The sequence below is a fragment of the Eublepharis macularius genome, chromosome 11 (assembly GCF_028583425.1).
Source record: "Eublepharis macularius isolate TG4126 chromosome 11, MPM_Emac_v1.0, whole genome shotgun sequence".
Taxonomy (NCBI): Eukaryota; Metazoa; Chordata; class Lepidosauria; order Squamata; family Eublepharidae; genus Eublepharis; species Eublepharis macularius.
Window position 1 is genome coordinate 26,009,306 of NC_072800.1, and position 19,437 is coordinate 26,028,742.

At 47.7% G+C, this 19,437-nt stretch overlaps 1 protein-coding gene across 1 annotated transcript in view; it reads left to right on the plus strand.

Moving 5' to 3' along the window:
* The window catches only part of AOAH (acyloxyacyl hydrolase), a 119,670-nt gene that overhangs the window by 26,231 nt on the left and 74,002 nt on the right, over positions 1-19,437 (plus strand). Inside the window, exon 5 of the mRNA XM_054990917.1 lies at positions 17,290-17,346. Within this exon, the coding sequence (XP_054846892.1) occupies positions 17,290-17,346 (57 nt within the window). The remainder of the gene's footprint in view (positions 1-17,289; positions 17,347-19,437) is intronic.

Below are 19,437 nucleotides of genomic sequence, written 5' to 3' on the forward strand. Positions count from 1 at the left end.
TCTGCATGCCGCATCCTTTCTTCTGGGGTCTGCTGAGAAATTGCATCTTTTCCAGTCCTGCTATCCAGGCCATTCAGACCAATAGGAATACAACCCACTCAAGTGGAAAAAGAGCTTTTATTTTGCTTGCCTTAGCTTCTAGCAAGAGATATCTCATTCAGTTTGTGCTTCATTCTCAGACTTTGATGTGACATTTGACAGGATCAGATGTTACACAGAGCGAGCAAACGTTAAACAGAATAAAATACAACAGCTGCCTGGAAAAGAAGATGATAATTTTTCTATAAAAGTCTGCTTCAGTTATCACTAGCAATCCATTTCATAGCAGGGAAATTCCAGGTGTTTATCTGTATCACATTCTCACTGGGAGCACACCATGAAAATATACCTTAGTACCCAAGGACTTTGATCTGGTTCAGATATCTCTCATTCTTAAGTTCCTTGCGGAAGAGGCCTTCTGCCCAGCCCTTCCGTCATGTACACCCTCAAATGTGCAATTCAAGTTGTTTGTACTCAGAGGTGCGTGCGCAACGGTGCAGTTTAGAAGACCTAGAACAACAGCATAACAGCCAAGCTATAGCTATCATGCCTTCTCTGTGTAACAGGAGTAAGGAATTTTCTGTTGTTTAATAGATGGAATGCAAATAGAAATTGTGGGAGGAAGGCTAGGTGTGATGCGGAAAACAGAGGTTGGCAGAAGCCAGAACTGTTCTGTTGGTTGCGAAAACCTACCTCAGTTGTGCCTTGGCCTAAAAATATCTGTATTGGCTACAGTATTTCTATTATGCCTCATCATTTTATACATTTTTTAATTTTATTAAAACAAACAGGGAATACAGAAAAAGGGGACAATCAAGGCAAATATAGAACTGTGTGCTCCAAGGATTGTTAAAATACAGGATACAAAAATCATAACCTTTATATATATTAGAATAGTGATTAGAATGATAATTAAGCCTATTTAGCATATCATTTTATGCATTTTAATGAAATTTTAACACTTGGCAATGTCCAACTCAAGTCATGTCAGTACTTTTTGACTCAGCCATCAGGCATGTGATGTGAAGCATAAATGTGTGATTTAGTGTTGATATAGACGCTGGAACCGTGGTGAGAATCTGGGGATGCAATACTGCCTGTATGTGTTACATTTTCAATGAGCACTGACTTTTTAAAAATCCTAGAATTGATGCTAGAGAAGCACAGAGAAGGTCAGAAAGTGTTTTGTCTAGTGTGTTTCTCTCAAGCTGGACAAATGGACAGGAAATTTGGGAGCGGAGTTATAGCTCAGTGGTAAAGTATCTGCGTTGTATGCAGAAAGTCCTAGGTTCAGTCTCCGAAACGTACAGACAAAAAGAACAGGTAGCAGGTGATGTGAAAGATTCTACCTGAAACTAGGGTTGCCAGAAGTTCCTGGAGATTTGGGGGTGGTGCCCCTGGAAGGCAGAGTATGAGGGGAGAGCTCCGTGGGGTTGTGATACCCTAGAGTCTGTCCTCTGGAACGGCTATTTTCTCCAGGGGAACTTGTTGCTGTAGTATGAAGATCAATTCTAATTCTGGGAAAACTCTAGGCACCGCCTAGAGGATGGCAGACAGAAACCTTCGAGCGCCATAACTGGTCACCTTGAAAGACCAAGGGAATGAATCAATATAAGACAGCTTCACGTATCCATGAGTTCAAATTGTTTTGGACCCCCCTGTATGCCACTCTGAAGGAGTTAAACCTTCTACCCCATGCTGTTTTCCCAACCTGAAACAGCTCTGGAGAGCTGCTACTTGCCCCACTCTTGGAAACTAAAATATAGCCAGTTGGTACACACACAGCCCATCGGTACATGCAAGTTTCCCCAACAAGGCGAATAGTGGTTTTTCCAAGGCCATTTCAGGTTGAAAAAACTGTGCATGTGGGAAGGCTTAATTCACTCTTCCTGTGTATCTTCCTGTGTAAGCTCAGTAGCTATGGGATAAAGGGCCAAGTCCTCTTGTGGATCGAAAACTGGCTAATTAATAGGAAACAGAGAGTGAGCATAAACGGGCACTTCTCACAGTGGAGGGTGGTGAGCAGTGGGGTGCCACAGGGGTCGGTATTGGGTCCAATGCTTTTTAACTTGTTTATTAATGATTTGGAATTGGGATTAAGCAGTGAAGTGGCTAAATTTGCAGATGACACGAAATTGTTCAGGGTGGTGAAAGCCAGAGAGGATTGTGAGGCACTCCAAAGGGATCTGTCGAGGCTAGAAGAGTGGGCATCCATGTGGCAAATGAGGTTCAATGTAGCCAAGTGCAAAGTAATGCACATTGGAACCAAAAATCCAAAATATAAATACAAGTTGATGGGGTCTGAACTGGCGGAGACTGACCAAGAGAGAGATCTTGGAGTCATGATAGATAACTCACTAAAAACGTCAGCACAGTGTGCGACTGCCATAAAAAAAGCTAATGCTATGCTAGGGGTTATTAGGAAAGGGATTGAAAACAAATCAGCCGGTATCATAATGCCTCTGTATAAATCGATGGTGAGGCCTCATTTGGAGTACTGTGTACAGTTCTGGTCGCCACACCTTAAAAAAGATATCATAGCACTGGAAAAAGTACAGAGAAGGGCAACTAAAATGATTAAAGGGTTGGAACACTTTCCCTATGAGGAAAGATTGAGGCGCTTGGGGCTCTTTAGCCTGGAGAAAAGACGACTGAGGGGAGACATGATAGAGGTTTACAAGATAATGCACGGGTTAGAGAAGGTCGAGAAAGATGTGTTTTTCTCCCTTTCTCACAATACAAGAACTCGTGGGCACTCTATGAAATTATTGAGCAGTCGGGTTAGAACAGATAGAAGAAAATACTACTTTACACAAAGGGTGATAAACACATGGAATTCGTTGCCACAGGAGGTGGTGGCAGCTACAAGCATTGCCAGCTTCAAGAGGGGACTGGACAAATATATGGAGCAGAGGTCCATCAGTGGCTATTAGCCACAGGAGATAGATGGTATTCTCTTTGTGGGGAGGTGGTGCTCTGTTGTCTTGGTGCTGGAAGGAAGGCAGTGGGAGGGCTTCTGGTGTCCTGGCCTCACTGACAGTCCTTTAGATGGCACTGGATTTCTAGCCACTGTGTGACAGAATGTTGGACTGGATGGGCCACTGGCCTGATCCAACATGGCTTTGCTTATGTTCTTATGTTCTTATGATCTGAATCAGGCCACCACGCACCTGAGAATCTTGTTTCTGCAGGGAATTCCATCCCAGTGTACATCTGTTAGCTGGACTGGGAGGGTGGGGGGGACATAAACAGTGTATCATGCCGTAGGCTGTGAGCTCCACTTGTCTTAGTGAAAAGGTGGGATGGAAACGTAATAAATAAATACAAACTAAAGTTTTACACACACACCCCAACTCAACCTATGCTCATTTGATCAATATGCCTCTTCCCAATACATTTTTTTTCTAAAATAACCTGTAGGTGTTTAATTTTTTTATCCTGATACTTTCCCATTAGTTAATTTGTTCTGGCAGCTGTCTAAATCAATTACAATAAGACTCTGATAGGGGTTACTTAGACACAAAGATACGCTGCTTAAGGAGCAATGAGTGACTCTGTAGGGGAGCAACAATCTTTCTTTTGCACTTAAGTCTGGGAAAGTACTCCCCTAGCTTTCTATAATGCCATCAGGTAAAAATGCACTCCACTTGTGGGCCTTCATAACCCCTGAGCAGAAAACTTGCAATTATTTTCTTCTAAACTGGAAAACTTTGATAAGAGGTCGTGTTAACAGAGCAGAAGATCCTGTTTGTAGTTGTTTTTCTTAGGTGCAAAGCATAAATGTACGTGATGGAATAACAGGTTTTCCTTTTCCATTCAATCAGACCTTTCCACTATTAACCACTTTCTTTCTTTCCTGATCTTTTGAAAGCACTTTCATGGAAGCTTTCACAGAGGAGTCACCTCTGCAGACCCATAGAAATATTGTCCACAAAGCACATCACATTTCAAAGAGGAAAAAACAAACCTGTTGTTTCTTTGTCATAATTTATCACTCTGGTCTGTAGAGTACAGCTTACAGCTATGATAAAATCATCTCCCTTGTCATCATTTTTAGTCTGCTTCTTTATAGCTCTTTGAACATTTTACCAAGGCCATTTTAATGAGGTGGAAGACTCTGCATCTTCTGAAGAGCCACCAACATAAAATAGCAGGACAGGAATCCTTATGCAGAGGTTTTGAACAGCCCTTAAATTCCTGGCATTGAGAGCACTCTCACTGGAATTGGCCAGGTAATTCCAATGAAGGCCTCATGTATACTTAATGGTACCCTAGAGGCAATTGAGCTCCAGTTCCCAAGTCAAACCTGTTGTTTCTTCACACATGCACACACCTGCACACTCCCATCAACTGAGGGAGTCACTCTCTCCAAACTCCCAAGACATGGGCACGAACAGGAAAAAAATTCCGAACACCCTGCTCGTTGTTTGTTGCCATCCACGAACAACAAACAATGAACAGAACTGAACTTATCCCCTTAACGAACATGTTCGGTGTTCGTGGCCTTTTAAAGATCCCTTTAAACTATCAGCTGGCAGGTGGCAGGGGGGATTCCCCCTTGCTGCCTGCCAGCTGATAGTTTAAAGGGCCCTTTCCTGCCACGTGCAAGGGGCAGGGCCCTTTAAACGCCCCACAACCCCTAGCCCCCTCCCCCCTGCCCCACCCCAGCGCTGCTGGACTGCTGCTGCCAGGTGCAAGAGGGACAGAGAGATTCTCTCCATCCCTCTGACAGCGGGCAGAGCCGGTGCCACCACAGGGCCACTTCTGCCCGCTGTCAGAGAGACAAGGACAATCTCCTCATCCCTCTGACAGCAGGTAGAGCCGGCGCCACAGGGCTGCTCCTTCCCGATGCCAGCGGGACAGAGAGATTCTCTCCATCCCTCTGGCACCGGGAGAACTGGCGGCAGCCCCTTTACTGTCATTTTTTCTTCACAGTGGCAAAAATTACTGCCTGTTGGAAGCTACTTAGAGGGGTTACAAAACTGACCTTCCCAATGTCCAATACCCGCCAAATTTGCAGAGGACATAGTCCTCACTGTCCTCTGAAGACCCCCCAAGTTTCAGAGAGATTGCAGTCCGGGAAAGGTACGATCCATGGGTTCCCCCCCCTTTGCTGTCTATTTCTCTTCTGAGTGGCAAAAACTGGACTGTCTGCTGGAAGCTGAAGGGTTAAAGCCAGAAGGAGTTCAGACAAAGTTTAGTCCTTGCTGTTGCCAGGGGAATTGATTGAAGGCACCTGAGTGTCTGGCTTCCCAAACAGCGGCCGAATGCAACAAATGAGGCTTGCGACGACCACCTGTTCGTTTGGAATGGCGATGTCAGCTTGTGGCTAGATAAGGCTCTTCCTACAGGTTCCCTTTCAAAAGCAAACAGGAGTCCATTGATCGAATAAGGAAACTTTACTGCAGAAAAGGTCCATTATAGTCCACAGTCCTGAATAGGAGACTCAGGATGGTACACAGTCATTGTTACCAATGAAGGGCAAAGCATGAGGTACAAAGTAACAATACCCATCTGGATTTGCCTCCCCCCACAGTTCTCAAAACAACATCTCTCAGTCCTGGGAAGCTGCTCTCCTTCAAGGCCAATGCTTGGTGGAACGGTGTTAGACAAAACAGTCGCCTCCGATGGGAATGCTGCCTGGGAACTGGTGCACCTGGGAAGAAAGCACTTAAACACTAGAAGCATTAGAAAATGGAGTCAGTACAGTTTAGATATACACTGGACCTGACATTCTGCCCCCCTTAAAACAGATCCCCCCCTGGTTTATATGGGTAGCGAGTAGGGGTGTGCAAGGAAAAAACTTTCGGCTTTCTTGTTTCGGGATTACCCGAAACAAGATTCTCTACCGTTAAAGCCGAAAGCCGAAACAAGAATCTCTTTCGGGATTCGGGATTCGGGATTCTTTCGGCATTCTTTCGGCATTCTTTCGGGTTTTTTTTTTGGGAAAATGCCTCCGTCTTCCAGGACGTCTGGAGGAGGCATTTTCCCACCGAATAAGCCCAAAATTGGTGGGGACCTTCCTCTAACCCTTCTCTAACAACCACCCAAGTTTCAGACAGATTGGACTTTGGGGGGCCATGTTATGGCCCCCCAAAGCAGGTCCCCCCATCCTCCCATAAGAAAGCGAAGGAGCAGCATATTGTTAGCATGCTGCTGCTGATCTTTCTTCATTATTTCCTATGGGGAAAAAATGAAGAGGCAGGCTTCCTTTGCCAGGGGTGGCATTTTGCATGCAAAATGCCCCCCAGCCCTCAGGGGCCCTTCTCCCACCCCTCCTCCCACCCCCCACCAAGGCTCAGCCTGCTCCCACTTGGGGGGGGCCATTTCATGGCCTCCCCAAGTAGGTGCTCTAATCTCTACCACTGACAGCTGGGGGAGGCTTGTGTTGCCAGGGGTGGCATTTTGCATGCAAAATGCCCCCCAACCCTCTGGGGCCCTTCTCCCACCCCTCCTCCCACCCCCCACCAAGGCTCAGCCTGCTCCCACTTGGGGGGGCATTTCATGGCCTCCCCAAGTAGGTGCTCTGCTCTCATCTCTACCACTGACAGCTGGGGGAGGCTTGTGTTGCCAGGGGTGGCATTTTGCATGCAAAATGCCCCCCAGCCCTCTGGGGCCCTTCTCCCACCCTTCCTCCCACCCCCCACCAAGGCTCAGACTGCTCCCACTTGGGGGGGCCATTTCATGGCCTCCCCAAGTAGGTCCTCTCAGCCCCTAAAGTCCACCCCTTACAGCCCCACACAAACCCAATTCCCCCCCCAGCTGCCACACACAGACCCAAATCCCCACATTAGCCCCTCACAGACCCAAATCCACCCCCACCTGCCCCACACCCATAACCCCAGGAACAGGCTGGCAAAGGCCAGCCCTCTCCCTTTGTTCCCTATGCTGGGAACTTCTAAACTCTCTTTCCCTGGGCAATTCTGCACAGCCCAGGGGTGCCACAATGGTGGGCACACTTCTGAGTGCCAGCTGGTCCCTGTGAAAGAGCACCTGTACCACAGACACCCTCCCTCAAATTCCCCCACCACCTACAGAGATGGCTGGCCAGCCAGCCCCATTGTTCCCTATGATGGGAACCAACTGCACAACAAAGAATAAAACAAGAACAACACAAAATAAAGTTTAAAAAAAATTATATTCTCCCTTCCAAAGTACAAGTAGGCAAAGCATTATGACACATTACACCAGCAGTCCCCCACACAGAAAAATTAAAACAAAACTCACTTAACATCAGAGAATCACAAAGCATGATTCCTGTCAAAAACACTTTATTTCTTGAACAGCTTTAGGTTACACAGCAGGGGGGAACACCAAAGGGCATGGCAGCACTATCTTACACAAAAATAACACAACTCGCTTCACATTAAAGAATCACCCCAAAAAATTGCTGTCAAAAGCACTTTATTTCTGTAACTGCTTTAGGAAGGCACCACAGAGCAGGAAAGCAGTGTACTACACAAAAATAACACAACTCACTTCACATCAGAGAATCACACAAACACAATTGCTGTCAAAAACGGTGAAGTGGGTTGTATTATTTTTTGCAGTACGTTGCTATCATGCCCTGTTGTGCCCTCCTACTGTGTAACCTAAAGCTGTTCAAGAAATAAAGTGTTTTTGCCAGGAATTGTGTTTTTGTGATTCTCTGATGTTAAGTGAGTTGTGTTATTTTTGTGTAAGATAGTGCTGCCATGCCCTTTGGTGTTCCCCCCTGCTGTGTAACCTAAAGCTGTTCAAGAAATAAAGTGTTTTTAACAGGAATTGTGCTTTGTGATTCTCTGATGTGAAGTGAGTTGTGTTATTTTTGTGTAAGATAGTGCTGCCATGCCCTTTGGTGTTCCCCCCTGCTGTGTAACCTAAAGCTGTTCAAGAAATAAAGTGTTTTTGACAGGAATCATGCTTTGTGATTCTCTGATGTTAAGTGAGTTTTGTTTTAATTTTTCTGTGTGGGGGACTGCTGGTGTAATGTGTCATAATGCTTTGCCTACTTGTACTTTGGAAGGGAGAATATAATTTTTTTAAAACTTTATTTTGTGTTGTTCTTGTTTTATTCTTTGTTGTGCAGTTGGTTCCCATCATAGGGAACAATGGGGCTGGCTGGCCAGCCATCTCTGTAGGTGGTGGGGGAATTTGAGGGAGGGTGTCTGTGGTTCAGGTGCTCTTTCACAGGGACCAGCTGGCACTCAGAAGTGTGCCCACCATTGTGGCACCCCTGGGCTGTGCAGAATTGCCTAGGGAAAGAGAGTTTAGAAGTTCCCAGCATAGGGAACAAAGGGAGAGGGCTGGCCTTTGCCAGCCTGTTCCTGGGGTTATGGGTGTGGGGCAGGTGGGGGTGGATTTGGGTCTGTGAGGGGCTAATGTGGGGATTTGGGTCTGTGTGTGGCAGCTGGGGGGGAATTGGGTTTGTGTGGGGCTGTAAGGGGTGGACTTTAGGGGCTGAGAGGACCTACTTGGGGAGGCCATGAAATGGCCCCCCCAAGTGGGAGCAGTCTGAGCCTTGGTGGGGGGTGGGAGGAAGGGTGGGAGAAGGGCCCCAGAGGGCTGGGGGGCATTTTGCATGCAAAATGCCACCCCTGGCAACACAAGCCTCCCCCAGCTGTCAGTGGTAGAGATGAGAGCAGAGCACCTACTTGGGGAGGCCATGAAATGCCCCCCCAAGTGGGAGCAGGCTGAGCCTTGGTGGGGGGTGGGAGGAGGGGTGGGAGAAGGGCCCCAGAGGGTTGGGGGGCATTTTGCATGCAAAATGCCACCCCTGGCAACACAAGCCTCCCCCAGCTGTCAGTGGTAGAGATTAGAGCACCTACTTGGGGAGGCCATGAAATGGCCCCCCCAAGTGGGAGCAGGCTGAGCCTTGGTGGGGGGTGGGAGGAGGGGTGGGAGAAGGGCCCCTGAGGGCTGGGGGGCATTTTGCATGCAAAATGCCACCCCTGGCAAAGGAAGCCTGCCTCTTCATTTTTCCCCATAGGAAATAATGAAGAAAGATCAGCAGCAGCATGCTAACAATATGCTGCTCCTTCGCTTTCTTATGGGAGGATGGGGGGACCTGCTTTGGGGGGCCATAACATGGCCCCCCAAAGTCCAATCTGTCTGAAACTTGGGTGGTTGTTAGAGAAGGGTTAGAGGAAGGTCCCCACCAATTTTGGGCTTATTCGGTGGGAAAATGCCTCCTCCAGACGTCCTGGAAGACGGAGGCATTTTCCCATAGAAAAGCCGAAAGAAACCCGAAAGAATCCCGAAACGTTTCGGCTTTTTTCTTTCGGCTACCCGAAACGTTTCGGCATTCCCCGAAACGTTTCGGCATTCCCCGAAAGAAGCCGAAACACTTTTGTTTCGGCATTCTTTCGGCATTCTGAATGCCGAAACGCACATCCCTAGTAGCGAGTATGAAAAGCTTTGGTTAATCTAGGAGCATGAACATGTACAGAGTTCACCCACTCATCGTACCCAGAATCAAAGTCCTTCCATCTAATGAGGTAAAAAAGCTGATTACGTTTGAGTTTAGAGTCCATGAGGTTGTTGCACCTCATAGTGTATTTGGTCGTCAATCAAAGTTGGAATGGGTGGAGCTTTGATGTGCCACTTGTCATCGGTAGGAGCTCTTTTTAAAAGACTGACATGGAACGTATCGTGTACGTGGCGTAAGTTCTTGGGCAAAGTTACAGCAACAGTCACTTTATTTATTATTTTGCGCACAGGGAAAGGTCCCAGGAATTTCAGAGCGAGTTTGCGGCTTGTCTGAGCTATTTTCAGGTTCTTTGTGGAAATATACACATGATCTCCAGGTTGTAAATCCCATTCGGCCACACGATGGCGATCTGCGTATTTTTTGTAATCCAGTTTGGCTTTTTCAAGATGTTTCTTAATAAGAGTCCATTGGTGCGCCGCCTCCCCCCACCACGAAGATACATCTGGCAAATTAGAGGAATGGAGAGGGGGAGCGTCCAACGGGAAGGGATTGAAGTGAGCTCCATAGACAATTTTGAAAGGGGCCTCTCCAGTTGAGGCGTGTACACTGTTGTTATATGAGAATTCGGCCAGAGGGAGAAGGTCTACCCAATTATCTTGTTGGAAATTAATGTAGCAACGAAGAAACTGTTCTAGTATCTGGTTTGTTTTTTCGGATTGTCCGTCGGTTTGTGGGTGGTGGCTTGAGCTGATGCCTTGCTCAATATTCAACATTCTCAAAAGCTCCCGCCAGAAGTTGGCAACGAACTGTCCGCCGCGATCCGAAATCACCTTGGACGGAAAAGAATGTAATTTTACGATGTGTTTTAAAAATAAATCTGCTAGTTTTCGAGCGGTGGGTATAGCAGTACAGGGAATAAAATGAGCTTGTTTGGAGAACAGATCTACCACGACTAAAATGCAATTATGTCCTTTTGAAACAGGTAGATCAGTGATAAAGTCCATAGATATTATTTCCCAGGGTCTGTTGGGTGTTTCCAATGGTTGCAGGAGACCCGGAGGTTTTCCTTTTCTGGTTTTGGCGCTGAGGCAAACGGGGCAGGAACTAACATATTGGGAAATGTCTTTGCGCATGCCCGGCCACCAGAACTGCCTTTGGATTAGATGCAATGTTTTCAGATACCCATAATGACCAGCAGTGGGAGCATCATGACAGCGTTGCAAAACCTCCAGCCGGAGGCTGTCTGGGACATAAAACTTGCTCCCAGCTAGCCAATCCCCCTGTGGGGATTGGACCAGTTTGTTTCGCGGAGCCTTATCCCCCTCCTTTTCCACCTCAGTTTTAAGTTTCGATTTCCACTCCTGGTTGGCCGGGAGGGGCTGTTTGGCTCGACTGCGAGTAGTCACCACGCCCCCAAGTTGCGTAGGCGAGAAGACCGTGTCGACAGTCTCCTCCCGTTTGCTCCTGTGTTGGGGCATGCGCGATAGGGCGTCCGCCAAAAAGTTAGTCTTGCCCGGGAGATAATTTAGAGTGAAGTTGAATTTGGAAAAGAATTCCGCCCATCGCAATTGCTTGGCATTCAGTCTGCGTGGGCTTCGGAGGGCCTCCAGATTTTTATGATCTGTCCAAACCTCGAAGGGGTATCGCGCCCCCTCCAGCCAATGTCTCCAATTAGTAAGGGCTGCTTTTACTGCAAAAGCCTCCTTCTCCCACACATTCCAATTCCTTTCCGCCTCCGAAAATTTTCTAGACAAGAACGCACAAGGCCGCAACTTTCCATCCTCCCCTTTCTGCAGTAAAACTCCCCCTATTGCCGTATCGCTGGCGTCGACTTGCACTACGAAAGGGGACTGTTCGTTGGGGTGGGAGAGGATGGGTTCCGTTACAAATTGCTTTTTCAGGCGTTCGAAAGCAGTTTGGCAATCGGAGGTCCATTGTAGTTTGGAGGAGGGTTTTTTAGCTTGGTCCCCTTTATCTTTTGTTTTCAACAATTCTGTTAAGGGGAGCGTGATTTGGGCGAAATTTGCTATAAAGTCTCTATAGAAGTTGGCAGAACCCAGGAAGGATTGTAGTTCTTTACGGGTGGTGGGTGTTTGCCATTCTTGAATCGCTTGTATTTTGGTTGGATCCATTTTTAAACCCTCTTGGGAGATGCAATACCCAAGGTAAGTGAGTTCGGTTTTATGGAATTCACATTTGGACAACTTGATGGGTAGTTTATTATTCATCAAGGTGGCCAGGACCTTTTGTACCATTTGAATATGTTCTTCCTCTGTGTCTGAATAAATTAAGACATCATCAAGGTACACCACCACCCCTTTGTACAGAAATTCGTGCAGAACTTCGTTTATCATGGACATAAATACAGACGGGGCTCCCGTCAATCCAAAAGGCATAACTAGGTATTCATATTGTCCGAGGGGCGTATTAAATGCGGTTTTCCACTCATCCCCGGCCTTGATACGGACGTGGAAGTAAGCATCTTTTAAGTCTAATTTTGTAAAGATCTTACCTTGGGCCACGACGTTGAGAAGGTCTCGGATGAGTGGTATAGGATAGGCGTTGTTGGTGGACACTGCATTAAGTCCTCGAAAGTCCGTGCACAGTCGTAGTCCCCCATCCTTCTTTTTCACGAAGAGAACCGGAGCGGCGTGGGGGCTGTTGGCTGGGCGGATGAACCCTCGTTGGAGGTTGGTGTCGATGAATTTCCGGAGCTCTTCTCGTTCTTGGAGACTCATAGGATAGAGTCGTCCTTTGGGCAGTGAGGCTCCGGGTAAAATTTCCACCGCACAGTCCGTTCGTCGGTGCGGGGGTAGAGTATCAGCTTCCTCCTCGGAAAAAGCGTTTAGAAAAGGCCAATACGGTTCGGGTATTTGGTTGATTTCTTCTTGAGTAAGAAGGGCCTTTTCAGTATGAGTTGGATCTTTGCCCCAGTTTTGGTTCCAACGGTGATTTTTGCAGTTGGCATGACTGAAGGTGATACATCCTTGTGCCCAGTCTATGTAGGGATTGTGATCACAGAGCCACTTGCTGCCTAGAATTAACGGGTATTTGGCAGTGGAGCTGATGACAAAAGACCTCTTTTCCCAATGTTGTCCCATGCCTGTGATCACTGGGATGGTCTCAGTGGTAACGGGGTTCATATTGGTGCCATCCATTTGTTCAAAGATTACTGGATTTTGTAATTCCCGAGTTGGTAAGACTAGTCCATTGACTAGAGCTGGGGCGATGATGTCTCTCGAACAGCCCGAGTCGATAAGGGCTTGCACTCGGATGTGCATTTTTCTCTCTGGGTTGATTAGAGTTACTGGCATGAATAAGATGGACCCAGGCGGCCGGTTCCGTGCAGGGACGGGCTTGGGGCGGATCTGTCGTTTGGGCCCTTTTACGACAGATCCATCTCGTTTCCCGACTGGGGGCTTTCTGGATTGACTTCTGCGTTTGGGGAAGCGGGGTCGTATTCCATAACTTCTTCCGCTTCCAGTCCTCTCTCTGAGGCGGGCCTTTGGGAAGCGCCGCGGCCTCTGTTCGCGCGTGGCGCGGGAATCGGGCGTTGGAGAGTAGGAAATGGAGCAAGGGTTGGGCGCCGTAGTTGAAGCGGAGGTCTTTGCACAGGCCGGTAGGGGCATTGTGCTGCAAAGTGACCGGCTTGTCCGCAGTGCAAACACAGCCCTTGTTGCCATCTAGCATCTCTCGCTCCACGGGTGGCGTACCCAGCTCCCCGTCCTCCCTTCTGTAAAGTCAAGGGTCTTCTCTGTCCCGTTTGTTGTTGTTGTTCAACCAAACGGACTTCCAAAATGCGATTCTCAACTTCGCACGCAAGTTGGATCCAACCTAACAACGTAGGGGGATTGTCCTGCATGAGGGCTCTGTCCAAAAGTCTCGGGTTTAGTCCTTGCTTGAACAGAATGATTTTGGTGGACTCCTCACACCTAGGGCATTTGGCGGCCAATTGTCGGAATTTCGTAATATAGTCTCTCGCCGACATACTGCCCTGTTTGAGGGCTTGCAATTCTGTTCGGGCCCTGGTTTCCTCTAAGGGGTCTTCATATTGCGCTCGGATAGCATCCACCAACCCCTGGAGAGTATCGAGTTCCGGGGCCCCGATATTGTACAGTCCTACATACCAGTCCGCTGCTTTGCCTTGTAAGCGGGAGCCGAGATGTTCAATTTGACTGGCCTCGCTGCCGAAGAGGTGTCCCCACCGGTTGAAGAATTGCACCACTTGCACTAAGAAAAATCCCAGTTTGGAGGGATCTCCATCAAAAGTGGCTTCCAGTTTCACCCAACCCATCGGGAGGTCTTGCCTCGGAGCCGGTGCTGGGTAGAAGTCTGTTGGAAGCATCAATGGCACTTGAGGTATGGGGGGACCCGGTTGTGGTAGCGGTGCTGGCGGCGGCCTCACCGGTTGAGCCGGGGGTGGCGGTCTCGGCTGGGCTGGCGGTGGTGCTCTCGGCTGGGCCGGTGGCTGCAGTCGTGGTTGGACAGGCGGCTGCAATCTCGGTCGGGCTGGTGGTGGCAATACAGGAGGTGCTGGCAGTAGCGGTTGAGGTGGAGGTGGCCTGTGCGGCTGAGTAATGACCGGCCGCTGAGGGATGGGTTGGTGGGGTCGTAGTGGTGTAGGTCCCACCGGTTGGTTCGGAGGTGGTAATACGGGTTGATCAAGTGGCAAACGTATCGGTTGCTGCAACGGGGTTAACTGCGGTCGAAGCGGAAGGGGCCGCAGCGGCGAAGGTCTGATGGGTGGTGGGTCGCGCGGGCTTGCCCCTCCCGACGCCGTGATCCTGGGAAGCAGAGGCTGATCTTGAGGTGCCGGTAGGCCGTCCCTCGGGGTTAGTTGAATGGGGACCGTTTCTCTTGGTTGTTGTGGCAATTCCTCCCCAGGAGGAGCCGGAGGCTCTTCCGTCTGAGTCGGCCGTACTGTCGTTGTAGAAGCAGGAGGGGGTATCACCGTCGTCTCGGTTGGACGGGTTGGCCCTTCTTCCCCCTCTCCAGGCCGCTCAGCTGGAGTCTCCTCGCTAGGTGTATCCCCGTCTGATTTAGGGGTTTCAGTTGGAGTCTCTCCGGGTGCCTCAGCTGGAGTATCCCCGCTAGGCGGAATTTCGTCTAATCTAGGGGGTTCCTCGGGCGTTTCCCCCGGTTCTCCAACGTCCTCCACTGGATAGGACATAACGCTTTGGAGGGTGGCTATTTGTACAGCCATTTCTTCAGGTGAAAGCCTCTCTCCTGCCCCCATCGCTGAGATTAGGTGGATGGCATGAGCCAAACTTTCCTCCATATCAATCAGTCTAGCTTCCAACTGTTGCATTCGGCTTGGACCCGGTTGCCCCGTAGCGGAATCTCCCTCGGTTGTACTCACCGGGGAACACGGCCCCCAAGGCGGAGGATCTCCTTGATCGACTCTCGATCTCGCTGCTAAAATTCCTTTGGCTAGACCCATCACTGCCGAGATCCCGGAATCTACAGCATGGGTGCGACTTTGCATCTGCACCCAACTTTGTTCAGGAACTTCCGTTGGTTCTTTCCATGGAGCAAGTTCCGAATAATCCCAACTCAGGGCGCCGCGGTGGGATGTATTCCCGTCCGTACGTTCGGTCGTCCTGTTCCAAAACAGCCACGGTTGGCTGCTATCCAGCTCAGGGACAGTTCCTAGGCTTCGGCGCCCGTCCATCGAAACTCTAGGATGTAGTCCTCCGGCCCGGCGCTCTCGCGTTTCTCGGGGTCTGGCTCCCCACTCCGACGGGGTGGGTAACGAGATCAAGGGGAGAGCGGTAGCCTTCGGCCTGGTCCCCTCACCGCCGAGGTCGATGAGAGGCGGTGTGGAGGTCGAAGCTCCGGCCCCGACCGACACCGGTTCTTGAGGTTGATTGTCGGGGGACGCATACGGATCAAACAAGGGATCCTTGTCCGGGACTCCCTTGGATTCCGCTGGGCCCGACTCAGGCATGATTGGTAACAAAATGTCAGCTTGTGGCTAGATAAGGCTCTTCCTACAGGTTCCCTTTCAAAAGCAAACAGGAGTCCATTGATCGAATAAGGAAACTTTACTGCAGAAAAGGTCCATTATAGTCCACAGTCCTGAATAGGAGACTCAGGATGGTACACAGTCATTGTTACCAATGAAGGGCAAAGCATGAGGTACAAAGTAACAATACCCATCTGGATTTGCCTCCCCCCACAGTTCTCAAAACAACATCTCTCAGTCCTGGGAAGCTGCTCTCCTTCAAGGCCAATGCTTGGTGGAACGGTGTTAGACAAAACAGTCGCCTCCGATGGGAATGCTGCCTGGGAACTGGTGCACCTGGGAAGAAAGCACTTAAACACTAGAAGCATTAGAAAATGGAGTCAGTACAGTTTAGATATACACTGGACCTGACAGGCGACTCACGAACGGCCCGTTCGTGAACAGACGAACGGGCTGTTCGTGGGTTTTTTTCATTCGTATTGCTGTTCGTGCCCATGTCTACTCCCAACACAGCCCTCAGGATACTATTTCCTAACTGTTAGCTCCTGCTGCAAAAACATCATTTGATCATTCTAAGTCCATTGATAAAGGAATTGTCAGCCAACATTTGCATTAATATTCTCTTATACGTTTATATAGTTGTATGTATGAGAATGGAATCTGTCTTTCTCTCACTAAAGCAAAAGTTAGGATGAGAACTGAGCAGGGATTGCAGGTTCTTGGTGTTGCTTGAACAAGAATGCCAGACAAAGTAGCTGAACATAAAACAAGTCACGTTTGCTTAACACTGTGGTTCTAAATTCTTTCTGGAATACAGCACATGGCCTTTTTTATACGCCAGTGGAGCTGTTGATAAGAACTCAGAGACATTTGCAGATTAAAAACTAAGCCCCCCTCTCTGGCTCCAGTTGAATGCAGCTGCCTTTTAATATAACTTTTCAATTTCGGGCTGATCCAGCTTGTGCTGTCCTGATGATTGGTGATGGGTCCTGACACAGACTGCTTCACTGAACTCTTCACACACACTTTCATTTTGAAGCGGCTTCACATATGGACCCGGGAGAGGAAGTGTGAGCCAGTTCAGTTTTTAGTGTGGTGTGACATTTGAGGAAAGAAATCCTTTGAGATGGGTAATATGCAACCTCTTCCTGTATCTTTTTTCACCTTACATCAGCCATGCAAAAACAGGGTTGCCATTATTTTATTGGTCTGATTAGTTGTGTCGCTTTGGGGTAATGAGAACTGAAGTCTGAAAAGATGAAGAGATTCTTGCATCATGGGAAGGTTCTTTGCGTTGGAGAGAAGTGTCACCCCTAGTGGAACAAATCCGCAGAATCCCAAACTTTAAAGCTGGCCCAACCAAGGTATTTTGCAATTTATCTCACCTTGCACATGCTCAGCACTCACCAAGCACTTGCCAAGCGTTCACAAATTCCACCAACTTCCTGTCTGGCCCTGCCCAGAGGGATGGTGTTTTTTAAAAAGATGGTGGTGTGACCCAGTCAGCAGAATCAGTGCAACACAGTCTCTTCCTGCTCTGCATTCAAGTAATGTGGGGAAAGTCCCTTGTGGGAAATATAAATGTTGGAATGTCATGAGGGGTATCAATTCCTCTGAGATTACTTAGGCTGCACCATTCCTTGGTCAGGATCCAAAGAATGATACAGCTAGCTCCACTATGGGCTTTGTTCTTGAATCTCAAACCACTTTGCGTTTTCTCGCAAAACTTGCGCGAGAAAACGCGATATTTCACATTTTCCCCGCACCGTGGCACGATGTTCCGGGGGCCGGTAAGCCGTCTGGAAACGGCCTAGGTCTTGTTTGATGGCTGGAGGAGAATATAATAATTGTGAAATGTTTTCTTTTACCATTCTAGGCTGGATTAAATATGGCTATAAAGGAAGCAAAAGAAACGGCTACAACTAGGATCTTGGTAAGAAATAGTGTCATATTTCTGAGTCCACAGGCTAACAGCAGGAGGAATGGTTTGAAACAACTATTAGAAATAGTTATATTTCATTTGGTGGCAGAGTTACCCAGTCAGAAGCATTTTCCCCAATGTGCAGTAATTAATCCTCAGGCAGTTAAATTGTTGAAAAGCTAGAACTTACATTTATTGAGATAGATTCCATTCACGGCAATTTCTTGTAGAAGAAAAAAAGAATCCTAGTCTAAAAGTAAACTTTCCCTGTACCATGACCAACTAGTTCAGCATCATGGTTGCAGATAGGTATGTGGATCAGGCTTTCATGGTGGGAGCTGCACATGGGCGAAGTCAACAGCAGCTCATACATGGGCTTTCTCTGTGGTGGCCCCTACCCTTTGGAACGACCTGCCTGAGGAAGTCAGGAGAGCCCTCACTCTCCTGGCTTTCTGCAAACGATGCAAAACTGAATTATTCAAAAAGGCTTTTTACTCAAATGGGAGGGCTTATGATGCAGTGAAGTTTGTGGATTCAATTGTGGAATACTTATATATGGTTGTTGTGGGTTTTCCGGGCTGTATTGCCGTGGTCTTGGCATTGTAGTTCCTGACGTTTCGCCAGCAGCTGTGGCTGGCATCTTCAGAGGTGTAGCACCAAAAGACAGAGATCTCTCAGTGTCACAGTGTGGAAAAGATGTAGGTCATTTATGTAGGTCATTAATGACCTACATCTTTTCCACACTGTGACACTGAGAGATCTCTGTCTTTTGGTGCTACACCTCTGAAGATGCCAGCCACAGCTGCTGGCTAAACGTCAGGAACTACAATGCCAAGACCACGGCAATACAGCTCGGAAAACCCACAACAACCATCGTTCTCCGGCCGTGAAAGCCTTCGACAATACTTATATAGGTAACAAATATTTCCACATGCAGGCATTTGCCAGCTCCTTAAAAAATTGAAGGTGTGAGTGCACATTGTTGTATCGGAAGAAGCTGCTGTCCAAATGTGTTAATGGCATTTTTAACTAGCAGAAAAGAATAAAGAAAATTCATTTGCCTACCAGCTAGATATGCTTTTAGTTTTATGTTTCAGCCAAGCTATATAGTTTGTTTCCCATTTTCTCTGGGCATTAGAGCACAGAGCAATTTTTGAATTATTATTATTATTTGCTATTTGAAAAGGATTTATGATATCATTTCTTCTTGCATTCTTGGTGCAGAATGGGTCACAGCAGTGAAAACTGAAGTTTCTAATTAGCCCTGGTTTGATGGCAAAAAGTAATATTGGCAGTAAACAATCCACTGTCAATAAGCATTTTCATCTTAGTTGTATAAGCAACAGAAAGAATGTGACCTTCCTTTTCACTGTTAAACATGATAGGTTGCTTATGTACTAGCTATTTATTTATTTATTTATGTCATTTATAGTCTGCCTTTCTCATTGAGAATCAAGGCGGATTACACCGTATGAGATTAGTACAATCCGTATCAAGTACATTTCCATACTGTATCAAGTACATTTCCATAAACAATGCCATAGGGTAAATAGATACAAGTTTAAAAAGACATAGCATTAGCAAGAATCCAATACAAAGTAGAAGAAAATACTGAAACAGAACATAATTACTTCTTGGATTGACATTAGACAACATAAAGCACAGGTAGTACATAGGAGTACATATTTAAAGCAACAGATAATGGTCCCTAACCTATTAGCGAAGCATCTGAGACCCCCATCCCTACAATACAGCCCTCCCATTTGAGAAAAAATCCTTTTTTAATACTTCAGTTTTGTATCGTTTGTGGAAAGCCAGGAGGATGGGGGCTCTCCTGACCTCGTCAGGCAGGTCATTCCACAGGGTAGGGGCCACCACAGAGAAAGCCCATGTATGGGCTGATGATGATTTCACCCATGTGCAGCCTGACACCTGTAGGAGACCCTGTTCAGATGAGCGAAGCTGCCATAGGGAGGGCACAAGTATGCCGGACTAAGGCCGTGAAGAGCTTTGTATGTAATAACCAATACCTTGAACTGAGCACAGTAACTGATGGATACCCAATGGAGCAACTGTAGGATGGATGTTTGTGCTCCTGCTCGC